The 18,925-nt window shown below is 36.9% G+C and overlaps 1 protein-coding gene across 1 annotated transcript; it reads right to left on the bottom strand.

The window, feature by feature from the left end:
* Positions 1–421: 421 nt before the first annotated feature.
* On the bottom strand, positions 422–18,707 carry LOC100889401 (hemicentin-1). The gene is made up of 12 exons (XM_003723250.3): positions 18,563–18,707; positions 14,113–14,427; positions 12,739–13,080; positions 11,957–12,253; positions 11,168–11,452; positions 9,450–9,740; positions 8,978–9,055; positions 8,626–8,760; positions 8,169–8,225; positions 4,781–4,885; positions 2,459–2,529; positions 422–1,235 (listed from the first exon to the last, which is right to left on the bottom strand). Exons 1-12 carry the CDS (start codon positions 18,615–18,617, stop codon positions 957–959), a joined length of 2,310 nt encoding a protein of 769 aa, XP_003723298.3. The 5' UTR covers positions 18,618–18,707; the 3' UTR covers positions 422–956.
* Between the last annotated feature and the right edge of the window lie 218 nt (positions 18,708–18,925).

Below are 18,925 nucleotides of genomic sequence, written 5' to 3'. Positions count from 1 at the left end.
TACGCTGCAAATCGATCAACAGGTGCAACTGAATGTCCTAGAACTGTAAGTTAAATGGTTCTTCAAAGTCTTTATCAATTAAATATATGCAAAGGTATGTGAAATTAAGATTGAGTGATCTTTATTTTTTTTTAATTGTTGGGATGAACATCATCCTATGTCCTTAGGAGCGTAGCGTTTCTTGTCAAACTAAGACTCATTTTGCCGAAGCTGGTCCTCTATCTTAGTGAGCGATTACCTTGACGTTTATTGTCTAAACTAACAGTCAGTTAAAGCTGAACCTTTTCTAAGAAAATGTAGGGTGATTCCCATTACATTTATTACATCGCTCGACTGATCAGAGTCTTCTTGATAAGCAGAAGCTAAATATGTCTTACATCGACAGTACCCGACTAAACTGAACATCATTTTACAAAGTGCCACGGACCCCATCTTTTTAAACGATGACAGCTTCCGTCGAGTCTGAGCCTTCTTGTACCCATCAAAATGTATATATTTTATAACAAGCTGTATCTCATCTGATTTTACACGGTCCCGGGGCTTTTTGACAAACATGACTTTGTGACAGTGTCGAATCTGACTCTAACATCCAACCACGTGTAGCCTTATTGATGAACTGTACCTCATTTGACTTTACATCACTATTTTTCCTCGACTGTGAGACTTCCTGACAAATGGTAGCTTATTGTCGATACTTTCCGACTCAAAGTCCTCTCAACAAATGATGATGTGATGTGATGGTTATTTTACCTGACTGCTAAGAAAGAATAAATGCTTGTAAGTAAGCAACCAGACGGCCGACGGCTTTAGGTCCTCTCCGAGGGACCTGGTTGGTAGTGAGGAATAATGCCTCACCAAAGATAACCTCATTTGATTTCACAAAGATCTGTCAAAGTCCTCTTAAAGAAAAAAACAGGACCCTAAGCATTCGTTGACGAAGTAGACCTCATCTTGTTCTACAAAGACAGAACCCTTCGAAGCTGGCTCTTCTTGAAAAGCCGAACCTCTTCTCGTATGATTGTCTCTGATCGTCCACCAGGTTGATGCTCTAGCGTGGGTCTTTCCATTTCACCCGTATCTCTGCTAAGACTTCTTAGAACGGCCTGCATGGTTTCAGGAGGAATGAACATGGTGGGCACGGTCGGTAATCTCCGGGACTGTACTCGGCGGACGGTATCGAAACCTCGAGGTGCCGGTGGTACATCATAGTAGTACCCATCATCTGAACGTATTCTCTGAAGAAGAAAATAATAATAATGGATTACCGACTGCGGAGAGCGACTGAGTGAAAAATATCAACCAGGGGCGGATCCAGGAATTTCTTACCGGGGGGGGGGGGGCACAAGGTGGGAAAGAGAACATATATATATATATATATTTGTCTTAGTCCCCCCCAAAATAGCAACGACTCAGCCAGCGTGAGGGTCAGGGGGGGACACTTTTTTAGGTTACCCATTGGCATATTTTTTTATTTAAAAAAAAATAAAAAAATTAATACTTTTTTGGGATACGGGGGGCACGTTTCTGTTTTTCAGTACATTTTGGGTGATTTTAGGGCTGATTTTAACATATTTTTTTGGCCGGGGGGGGGGGGGACGTGCACCCCCCCCCCCCCCCCCCCCTGGATCCGCCACTGTCAACTATGTAAAAAACGACACAAGGAAATATTGGATCACAGTTCCAATATGCCTTTTTAAAAGGGACGTGAATTCGCTGTAAAATTTTTGCTTTACTGTTACGAAATATGTATTGCGATCTTACCCGTTACTGTACATGGAATGAAAAAGAGATATTTCTAATGGCGTCAATATCGGTTTAAACCATTTAACTAAGAAACGTAACGTAATGGGCCCTCCATATTTATTATTATTCATCGTATTTAGGGGGGATTTAGGGTACATTCACAAGGTTATGAAGAAGGTTTTTCAAGAAAGCGATAGATTTCAAAGCAAGAGAATAGCAGTGTTTATACAACACCTACGTGGATCCTTGTCATTTGATTGGGGGATTGTTGGTCACGTGATATTCAATAGATGTTATATTGCACGACCGTGCATTTTTGGTTATATGCAGAGTGCATTTTTGGTTATGCAGACTGCGTACCTCTCTGCCGTGCGCGTATCTCTGTGTGTATCTGACGCGAAGGCAATATGAATGTAATCGAGAAGGCTTGACTCCAACTTTAATAAATATAAGGAGTAAAGCATAATTTGTTGATTAACGTTCTATTACTCTATTAGATCTTCTTTGATGTTGTCTAAAACAAATAATGAATGTTTTTCATTCGTTAATAGTGCAAGTATTTTCATACGTTGAAAGATCAACGTTAATTCTATTCAACTCGGCTGACGCCTCTTTGAATAAAATGTTAATCTTTTAAAATCTTTCAAAATATCCGCACTATTGAACTCATAACCATTCATTATTTGTTTGATATGTGACATTATAAAGAACGTACCCTTCTCCTAGGCTGCACTGATGATGGCATGGCACTCACAACGGGTATCGCGTCATATGTGTTCTCTACACCTGCAGAAAGAAATAGGTCATATTAACTAATTAATAGTGACTGAGATACTCTATCTGCAGTGTTCCAGGTCATTGAAAACACAGTAAGACACTGTTTACTTTGCATGATTACTTTCTTTTCTTATAACCTGTACGAATTTGTTGCGATGAGTAAAATACATCTTTCCTATTAAATATCATCTGTATTGTACCCTGTTTTCTAATTGTTTGCATTTATTACGAAGATGTGACTAATGTTAACTTGTTGTTCTTCAGATGACAGGAACTTTGTTTGTGACTTTAAACTTAGCATTGTTAACTTTACAACGTATACTTACATGAGTTGAATCATTTCATGTTCACGAACTTGTATAAGATTCTTTCATGTTCATGAATAAAACAATGTCATTTTCAATCAACTCAGTCCTTTGTTTACAAAATTCCAAGTACGTGCATTGTTTCCCTGAAGAGTATTAAGATGCATGAGACTTCACAGCCTAGTGGCCATTATTCTGATTAATAGAAATTTGATTCCATCTTCAGTTCTATAGCTTTCTATGTTGTTGAGTAATTTAGGAAATTAATGCCAAATTTCTTTCAATATTCGTAAATAATGTTCATGTACACTGAGAACCAACGCCATGAAAAATGTGTTGAATGTTACATATTATGATTCAATGCAAAAACTGTCCTCAATATCAGGACGATTATGGAGAAATATCCGTTCAATCACAATATCGTCACATGGGGTGTGTGTAGCAATCCCCTTTAAATTCTCTGTTTAGGCAAATGTGAGGTGTTAGATGTTTTGCATAGAGATCCGATTTAAGTGACGCAATCGTTGCCTTTATTTCGACCGCTAGAAAACAGGAAACAAGCATTTATGTGAATAGCATTTTTCACATTGCACTATTGAGAGTCATGATTCTTAAAGTCCTTGTAACATCTCGTGATTATTCAAAATTTCATTGGGATTATAAAGATATTTGGAATACTTTTATTATCTTATGGTTTTACTTTTTAATAACATATTTCACGGCCTAATTTTGAAAAGTTAAGTTGGAAGTTATACGTGAATAGCATTTTTCACATAATTTAATTTTCAGCGGAACGTTAAGATTTGATGTTAAAAGAAATCTTCGATTCGTGGTTCTCCACGCCATTGTACAAAAGAGAATCTTGAAACACTTATTATTAAGTGTTTCAAGATTCTGTTTTGTGTATCAAAGGAGGTTTGAAGGGTTATTATTTGAATATCTTATTATGTTTATTCTCAATAATATAATTGTTGGCCTTCTTGTCTAAGGTATAATAAACTAAAATAATGTGAAGTGTTTTTTGTTGTTTTTCATAGTGTTTCCTCGATTTTTTTAGTTTTCTTTGATACAACAAACCAATTTGATTGGCGTGAATTTTCTATTATTTGGATTCCATGTTCGTAAGTTGGGTTCATTATTATTCAAAACCATGAATTAAAAAAGTTTACTAAATAAACATCACAATATTGGGATATTCTGTTACAAAACAGTTCCCTTGACATTTGTATGACGTTAGCATGACGTTAATCAAAATATTAACTAGAAATTCGAAACGGATCTTCTTTGAAATGATATCCTATATAGGATTATTTTTACGTAGACTACATCAAGTACTACTTTAGTTAGTTATCTAGTGACAAGCCAAATGCAAATGTCGAAACAAGACGATCGCAAAGACTAACAAAAGCAAACTCAGGCAATTTCAGGAGACTTTTCTAGTCACTTAATCGTTCAACAATGTTAAATCTGAGACGCACAGCCCTACGTGTTATCAGTGTCTCTGATATGGTGTAATATTGAAGCCTTAACAAAAATTGCGCTTCAAAATATTCAAGGAGTGCCTCAAAAAGTAAAAACCTTTGAGTGACCGGTTTTACTATACTCGTTTTCTCCAATAGACCGTAGTATTATGAAAACCGTTAAGAAAACGCACAATTTGGTTTCGATTTACAATCATAAATATCTTGATAATCAGACAGGCGATCGGCTTGTAAAAGTCATGGGGTTCCTGACTGACCTAAAGGTTTATAATTCTCATTGCAGTATGAGCTAAATCCAGGATTTTGTTTTAGAATCTGAGACAAAGTTACTGGATCCTTTTAATGAAATGTGCGAGCATAACAAGAACGTATCATATAGCGTTTATGATTCTAAGGCATTTACATTTACAATAGGGTATCGAAATTGCTCTTGAATTGATTTCTCGAAAGTCTTTGCGATCGTGCTAAACTTACTTTGCTGAGAGACGAACTCAAATCGAATGGATGCTCCCGATGAAGGGGTGAGTCGTGGACTAGTCGTGGTGCTTACTGCTTCTAATTCATCCACTGTTGGTATTCCTGTTGGAAGAAAAGAATTTGTGAGACAGGGTCACAGTAATAGCATGTATAAATAAGTGAGGAAAATACTTATTTGCTACGTGGTCTTTTCGGTGAGATGTAGTCTTTCTTTGTCCTTCACCGAGTTAATAAAGAAGGTGGGAGAGATAGGGAGGGAGAAAGAAGAGAGGGAGAGGGGGAGGGAGAGAGAGGATGGGGAGAGAGAGGGAGTGAGAGAGAAGAGCGAGAGAGAGGGGGAGTGAGAGAGAAGAGCGAGAGAGAGAGGGAGAGAGAGAAGAGCGAGAGAGAGGGGGAGAGACAATATGGGCCAAAATTAGGGACATGTGGTAAAAGAAGAGAGAGAGAAAGGAGAGGGAAGGGCAAGAAATACAATTAATGTATAAAATAAAAACTTATAATATATAGAGAAAGAAAAATTGATAGAATAAATTATGAAGAAGAGGGAGAGGGTGATATTTCATTTGACATGCTGGAGATAGTGTATGAATGTGTGTATCTGTGTGGGTATATGGGTGTGTGGGTGGTGTGTGAGGGAGAGAGAGAGTGAGAGGGAGTTTAGCATGGAGGAAGAATTACAATGAGAAAGAGAGGGGATATGGGAGCAGGGGTTAGAGATGACAGGAATGGAGAACAGGGGTAGGAGATACAGACAAAGAAGATAGGAGAGAGAGAGAGAGAGAGAGAGAGAGAGAGAGAGAGAGAGATGATAGAGAGAGAGAGAGAGAGAGAGAGAGAGAGAGAGAGAGAGAGAACTAGAGACATAAGAGAGGGTGCATAAGGTGAGAGGGCATACGGTTCTACTAGAGTGTAGTATAAAGAGAGAGGAGGAAAATAGTTGATAAAGAGCAAGAAAGAAGGAAAGAGGAGAAGAGGCACAAATAAGAAAACAGGTGGGAAATACTTTGGGAGAAGTGATCTTTGTAAAATGATCCATCCTCCCTAAGGACAGCAAGTCAGCAACAAATCAAAAAGTGGATGAAGATAATTAGGTAAAGAAGCATTAATCATAACAATAATTGCGAAGATATAAAAGTTAATGATAATAGTCTTTTCTTAATGACCTTGTGACTATGCCCCCGTGGTCACGTACGTCACACTATGACCCAGTTATACTGGTCATTAGGTCAATAGATGAGTGTTGTCCCTAGAGGTAAAAGATCGAGTGATAAATGGCTAAATTTTCACATCTAGGACTGCTTAGGTGAACCCAAGCTGTGATGAATCTTGTCCACAGTTGGACGTAACCTGCAATTATATTTTTTCATGAGGAAATGGGGCTTGGTCGTTGTGGGACTTTTCGTTGTTTTGCTGCACCTAATCGAAATATTTTTTTGAAATGTTTCATGTGATATGTGTTCATTAATCTGTCATGATAGATTCATAAAGCGTCATAGTATTTAGGCATCACTTCATCATTATGTATTGTGAACAGAAAACAAAAGAACACGATCAAAGAAAACAACAGCAGCTGTTTGGATTTATGAGCATTTTACGAAACAACAAAACCCACAGAATTCCGGGATATTGATTTTAGGGGCTTACTGATGCTTTAGGACTACATGGACTTATGTCATTGAAAAATAAAACTGAGGTTTTAGATTTCTTTAGGAATGTAATATGTATTGTTAAATGTAATATGTGTTGATAATGAGCAATACTATGAACGATAAGAACTTGATGCTATCCAGCATCAAGAATAGGATATTTCCTTCATTCCATTCTATAGGAATACTGTTATGACCACACTGCAACGGCCTTTCCGAAATACTATTCATTTATTTTATGTTTTTAAATATGCCTCATTTATTATTTTTTGGCTCGTGTCTCTTCTTTTTCCCTCAGTTTCCTCTTGTCTTCTTCGATGCACTGTCCACTTCTCATTCTATACTGGGGTTTTTGTGTAAATTCTATAGTTACAACGTGTATTCCTGAAAATGGTCATGGGATGTTACAAATACCATATCCGCGAAACAGAGGGCATTACTTTGTATTTTCTCATTGGGCTCCCTTTTGGGATGTGTTTTCCTTGCTATGAGCATATATCATTGATAGCCCCCTCCGGCTGATGAAATACTCATCATCTCACCAAAAAAGCGTCTAATGGAGAAGAAGGGGGGACTGAGAGATGTCAACATGATAAGAACAATTAATTCGACCATGTTGACAGCTGTATACATTTCAAAGATGAATCTTTATGGTTTATAATGAGGGCAAGATTGTACGTATTGGGAAAATGTTTTGATATGCAGCGAAAACCTCTGTAAGGAGAGGGCTTAACAATAGTAGTAGTAATAGTAGTAATAGTAGCTCATACAGAGCGAATTTATTTTTTCATTTCTTTTTCATATAATATCAACAATGACAAACAATAATAAACGTAATGATATAACAGAAGTGAGCATTGAAATATCTTTGACATTGTTTTGACAATGAATGCCACATGACACGCTTTTGTTTCTGGTACATTTCATATTAACTGTTTGCCAACCATACCATCGCAGAAAATAAGGTGTAACCAGTGGCGGATGAATGATTCTTTGACGGGGAAGGCATACATCTTAAACAAAAATACCGCAAACAAAAAAGGAGACATTTTAATCGGGGGCTCAGATACCCACTTCCGGCTGACAAGTAACAACAAATAATTCCCCAACCAACAACATGTAAAATAACAGGGTTTTTTTCCGGGTGGGAGAATTAGTGTACTTATATGAATGGTAACAAGTATCTGATCTTTCTTTCTTAATTGATCTGTGAGGAAACATACAAACTAAATAATGGGTGGGTTGTCAATAAGGCCTAGCAATAAACATCTCGATTGTCTAGTGGTAAGACAAAATATTTTTTTAATCGGGAAGATAGCACGTTCGAAAGCTGGTTTGCAAACCTACACTGCATTATTCTTGAGGCAATATAGTCCCACATTTTAACGAAGTGATTTAAAACAAATTTTCAATTCCCTTGCTAATATTATATTTAGCTTTATGACGTTTTGATTGTGTTTTTTCTGTATTAGGAGTTTATTCCATTAGGATTTTATTCCAATAGAAAGCATTTAGGAAGCTTAAAATTTCTTCCACGGTCCCTCCCCATTTTCTTTGGATCCACCTCAAACTGCTTGATGTCCTTAATCAAAGGAGTTGAGTAGTTATGATTCATACGTCATTAGGGCTATAATAGATCAAATCATTGATGGCTTGTAACTGTTTACTAAGGTCATCATAACTTTTGAGTAGAATGAATACCCAAAACGAAAATAAATGATTTATATTTTGCTCCATACCTGGTATGCCAGCTCGTCTTCTGTTCATATCAACGTAGAATCCTTCCCTACGGACAACTGCGTCAGAGAAAAGAAACATCATGAAGGATGAATATAATTGCTACGTGTCTGGATGGAACATAAATATTATATTTTCTTCCTCCAGTTTATCAATATTTCAAATGAAATCATCATGCTATGGGAGTGTGTGATTAGAGCATTAGCTCATTTCAGATTAAGGAAGAGGGATAAAGTGGGAAGAAGAAAAAAAAGAAAGAGGGAGAGAGGATTTTATCTAGCCTAGATTTTAGGCTGAATGACCTGCCTGGATGTATATTCATTGACTTCAGTCTGGAACTATTAACTTGCGCCTCACACGAGTCAAAGGAAATCAACACATCTTTATCAAGAAAGGAGGAGTCATTCAGTCCCGAATTTTGGCTGTATCTTGGTCTTGCTCTATTTTCCTTTTACTCACCCCAAAATTCGTCCATTTTTAACCTCCTTCTCGTGTGCCATACTAAGACTATCAGTAAGAAGACAAAACAGGCTGAAATCAATGCAATCAAAAGTGGGCGCTCCACAGGCATCTTTGGAATCCCACGTGGGTTATCTGTTCGAGAAACAAAAACATAATGCTAATCACATGATTTTTTCCATTTCTATGACGTTAAATCTATGACGTTGGTAAAAGCCTGGAGGATAAGAAATGTAATTAAATAAAACAAATCAAATAGTATAACTATCCGATCGGTGGGAGTAGTAAGTTCATCATAATGTTATAGGCCTATTGTCCCAAAAGTGTAAACAGGAGATAAAATGAATATTACCATCACAGAGAATAGGTAGGTCTACTGTTAAGGGAGCTGTCGGGTCGACGTCCTCATCTACATCATCGGAAACCTCGCCTGAAAGTGACATGTGAAACCAAGAATAGGTATATTTATATTCTCGTACATTAAACAGTGCTTTGGAATGAAACGATATGGGAAAATAATTCTTGCTCGTTACTGTAGTCTCCTATACTCACCATCTTACTCCATCCCTTTCTCTCTCTCTCTCTTTCTCTCTTTCTCTCTCTCTATTCCTCCTCTTCTTACTCCCCCTCCCCCTCCCAATCTCTCTCGCCCTATATGTTAACGACTTCTTTTATCTATTGTTGGTCTTTCAAGTTAGTGCATATATACAAGAGAAAACGTTTCTTCACAACATTTATTTAGAAAATCAAAAGAATAAACAATACAAAGTCCTAAAGTTTTGGTTTATAATAACCATAGTTTCCCTCGTACTATACAAATTTACCATATTTGATTTCAATGGTCCATGTCGTTCTTCCAATAATATTACTTGCTGAACAAGTCATGTTGAATGTGGTAGGCAGCAGGTTGCCTCGATCGCCTGGTATCTGCATGAGACTCACAATCGTTGTACCGAATACCTCTGTGATAGGTCGGGAGAGGTTGGTCATATAAGATGGACTCGTCCATTCAACTACAGGAAGTGGTATTGCTTCTGCGATGCAGGTAATGTTGAATGTGTCCTCGTATCGTGGAATAGTCATGGTTCGCAATGTTGTTATGATATTTGGCTCATCTAAATTCGAAGAAAAATATATTTTAAATATGATAAAGTTACTTCAAAGAGTAACATGATCATAATGTTTTTCAGATATAATGTTGCTATTCTGATTCTTTATTTTGATGACAAATTTGTCTTTATGGAATTACGGGTTTCAACGGTTTCAGTACTCAGCTCTAAAAATTTGTTCATGGATCAATAAGTATTTGAGGCAATTTAAGAAACTACAGAAATAACAACTAGCCATATTAGCTAACCGATATATTGGTTAAGTTTTGGTATGGGGTCATGAATTTGGTTCAAATGAACATATTGGAACCATATGCAATCTTACAATATTCAGTGATCGTTGTCGCGGTTGAAATCGTGTCTAAAGTGATGAAATTGTTAATAATAAACTCCTTTCGTTGTAAAGCTCCCTCTCAAGGTCAAGATATTAATTTAGCTGTAAAACCATGTTTCTTAACTAAAATTGACCGATTGGCTATTCTCGTTTGAAAATTAAAAACCCAACTACATATTCTGAGATTTTCATGGTCGCGGCTACAAAACCATTGTATGGCCGTATGCGCTATCTGAAAATTACGGAAATTTACCTGGCACCGGTAAATTTTGATATTCAATTTTTCTCGGAAGCAGAAGTGTAAAGGGGCTAAATTTTTTTAGTGCCTATATAATACATCCACAGAGGCATCCAAATGTTTCAAAAATGCAGAAAATCTTTATCCAGCCAATTATCAAAATTTTCCAAAACTTTGTATTACCTTTAAGCTGCTCATCATACGATGCGGTTTATATTTTACGTTAGTTAAAGGGTGACTGAAGAAGTAAACATTTCAAGGCGGAATCATTAACTGAAGCAAAATTTACTCTTCAACTAAAAGTAATTTTCAGTACACTGTGTAGTCGTTTCTGATGTTTCCCTCAATTAATTGAACTAAAGTTGAATTCAAAAATAAATAAAGGAATAAATGAATATAGGAATCACGATAACAAATACTTTTGAAAATTGAAAAATCATTACATAATCCGAACTAGACAATATGGTATTAAGTTTTCTTCCTTCATTAATTTCTTGAGAGTCCTTGGGAGCAGATTATCACTCAATTCTTTGATTACTGGACTTTATATTTATCATAATCTCCTTACAATAAATTCTAAGTGTAAAACTCTTGATGATAAGTTCACTTTTGACATTTTTCTATTGCTATTGAAAAAACAACCTAATACAAATTTCACTGCAAAACTATTTAAAGGATTTTCGAAAAACCAACCTAAGCTTATTTCAATAGCCATGTGCGTCATCTTGTAAAATTCCGAAAAATTTTATGACCTATCATTACATAATGGTATTAAGTTTTCTTTCTTCATTAATTTTCTAAGAGTCCTTGTGACGGGATTATCACTTATTCCTTGATTACTGGACTTCATATTTTCCTTACAGTAAATTCTTAGTGTAAAACTCCTGATGATTGATGCAGAGGCTATCTGGTTGTTAGCAAGGCAACTGTATAGGCCCGCGTCTGTTCTAGTCACGGGTGAAAGACGGAGCAAACTCGTGGCTGTATTCCCATCCCGCCGCATTACGTCATTGATTCTGTGTGATGAGGTTTCCCAGTATACATGTGGTTTGGGATTGGCGCCAAATGCTGTACAGAGCACCGTCAAGGAGTCCCCCTCTTTCACGGGCTTCTCTGTCCAATTAACCGTCATGCCTAGTGGAGGGGCTGTAAAGTTATATGGATAGTTTAGGAAAGCGCCTCAAACAAGAATATTGCAAGAGTTCAACCATATCCCGGCAATGAAAAATATATCAATTTTGAAGTTTTACGTGAAAATTGTTCCTATGATTTAAAAAAACGAGAAAATTGAACTTTATATCAATAAAGTTTGATCATTTATTCCCGACATCATTTTCCTTCTTTCTTTCGTGCATGTCATATCCTCACCCTGATTTTTTTTTCTCTCTTCGGACTTAAACAGACATAGACAAGGAAGAAGACAATAAAACGAATCCCCAAACCTCTATCGCGACCATCTCATAGCTGGTAAAGCTGATTATTTCTTTATTTATCTGTATGTCCATCTGAAGAAGAACAAGACTTACCACGAACTCACAGCTTGACTTACTTGTTCAAAGTATGCAATGGCAAATAAACCGTAAGACTTAATTGTAGACAACAATTTATATAGTTGACATTCAAATTATGATCGTAACAAACTATACGTACCAAGTACATTCAATGTGACTGACTTGTTCAAAGTCTGCAATGGAGATGAAACCTTACAAATAATCTCCAACCCATCATCACTACCATCTACTACCAGCTCTAGATGAGCGGTCACATCGAATCGTCCAAACCTCTCCTGATGATGGATGGTAGAAAAATGATCTTCACCTCCAACAGACCACTGGATGATAGCCAGAGGGTAGGAGTTAATGGTGGAGCAGCTCAAGAAGACGGATCGCTGTGTGGTAGAGAGGGTAATATTTGTATTCCCCGTGATCGTTGGTGGGGAGAGAGGAGCTGTTAGGTTGAATTCAAGAGAAAATAAATACATGTAATCAGTTATTTCGATATATGTTACCGAATAACATCTTTTAGGGCAGGATAGATTTATATATTGAGATGGAATGTCGATATGAAATCTTACTTTTCTACTTCATTATGTCATTTACTGCCAGGTTCACTGGTGAAAAACATTTTAACAAAGTCTTTGTCATCTAATATTGCAAAGGAAACAAATACAAGATACTTGAATATATCTACGAATTGCTAGGCTATCTAGTGTGCAAAAGTTAAACGGTATACTATTATCGTTGTTTTTTTTTAGAGTACGTATATTTGAGCCCTCTGTATATACGCAGTCTATAATGCTATGCTAGCAAATATTCATAAACAGTTTTTTAATTTCTTAAACATTTTAAAGATAATAAAGATATACATTTTTATGTATGGCTGTAGCAATATGCAGCTATAATGAACGTATTTTATATGTCGACGGACTTCACCTACAATACGCAGCCAAACTGACGAGTTGGCCATGGAGGCTCTAGCCCCCGAACCCCGACATGTCAACGGTTGGTCGTTGTACCCTAGCATGGTCGCACGCCTTACAATCAGTGTACTGACAGCATCATAGCGACCTTTGTACGTGAAGCTGCTGAACGACACACTCGTAACTTGGATCCTGATTGGTATACGCGAGAGTGACCACGTGATGCTTGCCGCTGGTTTGGCGCCTATTGAGTAACACTTGAAAATGGCGCGGTCGTTTTCCGCAATCGTCACGACATCTCCAGCTTTTAGAAAAGGACCTCTGTTGATGGTTATAAAGACCTCTGAAACAGGTACTAGAACAGAAAAAAATAAATGAATTTACTAAAATAGCAAGATTAAAAGGATTTTGTATACGAGACGTGCACAAATTTGTTACGGAAATGTGTTCCTTAAACTTTGTCTCGTAAAGCCAAGTCATTGTTTTCGTTATTGGTATTAACTTTGGATTTATCAAAGGGGCTTGCATTGTTGATTGATGACCCCATTAATGCTCACTAATGAGTAGAAAACGCCCTATCGAAATATGAAGGGGGAAAAGGATTTAAGAAAATTACAGACATGGATTATCGATGTAATCCTCAATCATAATTTGGATAGGAAATCCATGGTAGAAGATCGAGGGAATGGCTTATGAAGCGAAACAGAGACCTATATAATGAGAGGAAAAACAGGGTCATGATATCTATCAATATATTACACTTTGAAAGGGGCTATTATTCATCGAGTATGAAACTCTCTAAATTGTTAGTTTCCGCTCGATGTCACCATAATTCATTCTTAAGTACCTAATTATCAACTTAGTTTTGAAACTATATTATTGTCACGAGATGCCCCAAGTACCCGAGAGGCCATGGACTCCAGGTGCCATTAAAAAAATGGTATGTCCTCCAAGAAATGGTAAATCGTTGATGTGTCCCAACATGTTCAAATTTACTTGTTTTATCATTTTGCGTTTACAAAGTCAAGAAGGTTTGATGCCCAATAAACATATTAAAAAATCATGAGTTCTCCTCATTCATGTTGGTCTAATAAAAGGAAAGCATTCAAGGCACCGATTTTTTTTTTCCAGGTCACTGCATCCACATTTCCTGTCAATCTAAACTACAATCGTTCATGTCAAGTTGGACTATTAATACTTTTAAACGAAAAATCCAGTCTGGTATAGAAATAAAGGAATTGAGATGTCTTTTGCTTATAAAACACAACTAATATGACTTTAAAGGGCAGTCCTTTTGAAAGTTATTATGGATAGGCCAATATGATTTTGAAAGTTGTACTGTTCAATCAAATGATGCCTTGATGGCTATGGCTTATACAAATCTTACCATTGATATCCAATAAAACAGTACACCGTCTAGTGATTTCACATGTGTAGTTTCCTTGATCTGCCGGCGATGTGTGGGAGATAACAAGGTCGCCTTTAAGCCAACGTTTTGTTACCATGCGATACTTAGTGGTCGATGAATAAGATACGGCATCCTTCTTTACGCCTGTCCAATTAGCGATGCATATTGGTCCAGACGATGACGTAAAAGTCCAAGTGATCGGTGATTGGACAGAAGTGTGGAGGGACCTAGATTTGGCACATGCGCACGAGAGTCTGACACTGGAACCAGTTGGGACCGTAATTTGTTGCTGAACTGCAAAGGAATAAGATGAACGAAAGAATGAGGTTGCGAGTTTCAAAACACACTCAAACATTAAAATCTGCTAAATAATGCCAATGATTATATTCATTTTCCTCTTAAAAAAGACAACTCTATAGCGACAAGTCGAAATGTGCCAATAGAATACGGCTCACATGATTTCAGATTGGATGATTATTTTTATCATGACACTTCATCCAGTCTATGCACAGTGTTTTTTTTAAAATAAAGATAACAGAAAAAATGACAGAAACATAAGAGATTTTCAATCAACACTTGAATACCATCTATGAATAAAAGCATGGGTGTCGATCCCGGGGTGGGGGATGGGGGGATATATCCCCCCAATATTTCAGGTGGGGGGGGGGGGATGGCCTGTACAATCATCCCCCCCCCCCAATAATTCACCATCAAAAAAAAAATCAAGAGAAAAATTAATGATAAGAGCCCAATGAGAGTAGTTAATGGTTATTACTCGCAAGATGACCATCAACATACACATTTTGCTATCTCATTTTCATAATACATACATATATACGAAGTAAATGAGACAACCGTATATGAGTTAAGAATAAATTGAATTCTTGCTCATACGGCTTCATCAGAAATTGATGAATTTATTCAATTTGTTCAATCAACAGTATCATAGAAATGCAGTGCGCCAAATGCAAAGACGCAGCGTTATAAAGCAACGAGCTAAATGTTAAGCGCGAAGCGCAAAAGTAGCAATCTGCAATGCACATCAGACAATCCTGGACAGTGTAAACATAGATGAACTCTTTGACGAATTCGTAATGAGATCGGAGACAAGGAGACAGCTTGCGCGCTTTGCGCGGGAGCGGGGAAACTGAATTCAGACAAGGATTTAAAGTCGAGAACGGTACAACGAATCGTCTTCTATTTTTCTCTAATAATCTAATGAAACGTCAAAGCGTCCGCGTGAGGGGGGGGGAATTGATTCAAACATTAAGGATTAAGAGTCGAGAATGGTACATCGAATCGTCTTCTTTCTTTAATAATCTAATGAAATGAAGGGAAACCTGATTCAAACAAGGATTAAGAGTCGAGAATGGTACATCGAATCGTCTTCTTTCTTTAATAATCTAATGTAACGTCAGAGCTTCCGCGCTACGCGCGGAGGAGGGGTAACTTGATTCAAACAAGGATTAAGAGTGGAGAACGGTCCAACGAATCGTCTTCTTTCTCTAATAATTTAATGAAACGTCAAAGCTTCCGCGCTTCGCGGGGGAGGGGTGCAACCTGTCACACGCTTCTACCTCTTGGTTGCTTTGATCCATTGCCGAAAATATTTTGGCACCTATCATCCCCCCCCCCCCCAACCACGGATACAAATCGACACCCTTGAATAAAAGGAAATGAAGGTTGGGTCGTATGGAAATAGCTAATTGTATTTTGATAACGAATGATTTTACCTCAAAACATTCTCGGGAAAATATAATATACCTCAAGTGCTGTGTTGAGGGTACACTTGAAAACGAGTCAAGTGATTTATGACAGTTTTTAAACCTAAATGTTGTTATGAAGAATGATTGCTCTTTCCACGAAACATAGTCATTAGCTAAAACGAGGCACCTCGTGAAGCCAAATTTCATTTCTTTTGTTTGTTCACGAACAAGAACTGAACAAAAGTTTATTAAAATCAGATGGGGAAAGATATACCTATTGGATAAACATGTGCAGTCTCTGTTATGAAAGTATAACTGTTGCGTTAAAAGAGCTTAATCGATTACGCTTTTTCTAATATTATTACCGGCACACGCATAAAAATCAAACTCCCAATACCTTCATTTTACAGTTTATATGAATTAGCAATTTCAAAATTATAAATGTTTCTTTGTTAAATGGCACTGATTATAAATAGAAATAATTCTTTGTCATCACTTTGAAGGAATAAATTACATGAAACCAACACCTTTATTTACTAGTGAAGAATACCTTTATCAAGCATAATCATGTGTAAACGAGATCATGTACCAAAATACTTGACACTTATTTAGGTCTAACGGTATATATAGGGGCCAACTACTCCAAATACTACCTTACATGTACTCTCAAAGACGTGTTCATTTTTAGTGATACAGTCAAACCTGCTTTAACGACCACCTGTATAGAAAGACCACCTGTCTACAAAGACCATTTTTGTTGTTTACCTTGAAAATGGTTTCTCATTGAAACATGTACTGAAGAAACCTGTATATAACGACCACCTGTCTTTAAAGACCACTTTTTCTTGTCTCCCCTGGGTGGTCTTTATAGACAGGTTTCACTGTATATCATTGAAGAGGTCTTGTACACGAATTTGTGACCAACGTGAGAGGCTAGCAGGCCTAGTATTAGTTCAGTAATGTTTCAGCATTGAGCAATCGTAAGTTTGTCGGTGCCTCTTGCTTTGATATTATAAGCATGCTATCGTCCATGATTCTAAGCTGGTTCTAAGTTATTTTTGACATCGATGTATATCAAAATGAGTGTGATCAACCTTTTATTTATAAACTATTTCCACTGCAAACTAAACTTTCCACACTCCACACTCTCGTACAATCAGTATACGACACTACACCCGACGGCGGCCTTATAGCGGAGAAGAAGAAGAAGAAGAAGAAGAAGAAGAAGAAGAACTCATCTTTCCCCAGAAATCTCATGCGGAACCTGTAATGATGTGATATTTAAAACTACTAATAACTCTTGTAGGATAACATATACAATGACAGACAAGAAGGTGCTGACATGATATGTGTAAGTCACAATTTCGATAAGCATATGACAGATCGAATGTATTTAAGAATATTCCAGAGAGACAAACAAATTAAAATTATGTAATAGTGTCTTCCATGTTGTACATTAGATTTCCCTCGATGCATTCACAGTATTCATATTCCTTCACTCGTCTCACTCTATATATCACAAACTTCCATGCATATATTGTATTTTTTTTAAACAAGGTCGCTAGCGTATTGATGTAGGATTAAACAGTCGAGGCAAGTCTAACATGGATCACAAACGTTCATTCATTTGAAGGCATTTTTATTTAATGATAACGGATAAAATTATATATATATTATAAACATATCGTCTAAATTATTAAACGACCGAAAAATACTTTGGGAGGTTTATGTTGATTACTTTAGTTACTAAAGAATAAGGATAAATATCCAACGAACAATGCAACATAATATATAATGTAGGCTTTATGATTGACAATATAAGAAGGACTATCAAAGTATTAGTTTGAAGCCTGTGCGATTCAGACTACATGCACTTGTATATGAAAGAAGTCCATAATCATGATAATCAACAAGGTTCTAATAGGCTAAAGCATTGCACGAACACAGTGTTTGATTCATTGGACCAAAGAGCGGAGGAAAAAAAATCATATTAGAAAGCTGCCGGAAAAGGGACGATAGATAACTAGCATTGAGGATGTATAACAAAGGCACTTTGGCTCAAGGACGTGGACTTGAATCTAAGTTATTCACTTTTCAAAGCTCATCGCTTTATTCACTAGATCACTCTATTCTGTTTACTGATTCAGAGCAAATGAAATATTGGCTAGTATTAGCAGTCATGTCTTTATCATTTCGTATATCAACCATAGCTATTTAAGACTGACAGTCGTTTAAATATGATAATAGTTTTTTGTTTTCAGTGAGGTGACAATGGGGTCCTGCTACAGCACACTCATTCAGAACATGCTCAAATGTCTGAATTTGACAACATGGACACAGGTCAGAGTCTTTGAGAGCCCAGAGCTTCGTACTTGCTGCAAACCTTAGGCAGTTCGATTCAATCCGGGGCTTCCTTGGAAGGTTGCTGCCTGGCGGGTGAGAGGACTAAGCTTTAAGATATGGTTTGAGCCTCTCAGGAATAGCTGGTTCTGTAGCACTCACCACGTGCTCATAACATGTTATGATTATGCATATACTGTCATAACAATATTGACCATACGACTTATATTACTACCAGCAGCCAAGTTGGTGAGTCGCCAATCTTGACACAAACCGCATTGTTTCCTTGTGACCTACATCTTAGATTAGGTTTCCAACTTTCTCTTTGTCACGTTAAAATAGGCTTACATTAAAAAACAAAAGGAGAAGATTCGGCTACTTACTAGAGAATTTGACCAAAAGGAACGTCATTACGTATAATCCAATATATCCCGTCATTCTGGAATGAAAATACTTCAATGTTAATATACATTTGGCACACACTAAAACCGAGCCTTATACAAGACTGCTCAAACTGCACTGTGTCTATACCGGCATATAAACACAGGCAATTTCCTATAATGTCTATGCATGCTATACAATACGAGTCACAACAGCTTAATGTTTACAGTAATTTCCACTTGAAAATATATTTTTTTACTTTCACTTCCTCGTACGTCCAGTCTTAATGTTAATTACTCTTCATTTGTTCTATAGTAACTGATCAGGTTGATTGTGTTTCTGTCACGAGAGGGAAAGTAATTAAT

Source organism: Strongylocentrotus purpuratus, unplaced genomic scaffold (assembly GCF_000002235.5).
Source record: "Strongylocentrotus purpuratus isolate Spur 01 unplaced genomic scaffold, Spur_5.0 spur5_scaffold_7, whole genome shotgun sequence".
NCBI lineage: Eukaryota > Metazoa > Echinodermata > Echinoidea > Camarodonta > Strongylocentrotidae > Strongylocentrotus > Strongylocentrotus purpuratus.
The sequence above is the reverse complement of the archived record's forward strand: the minus strand, read 5'-3'. Positions and strand labels throughout refer to the sequence as shown.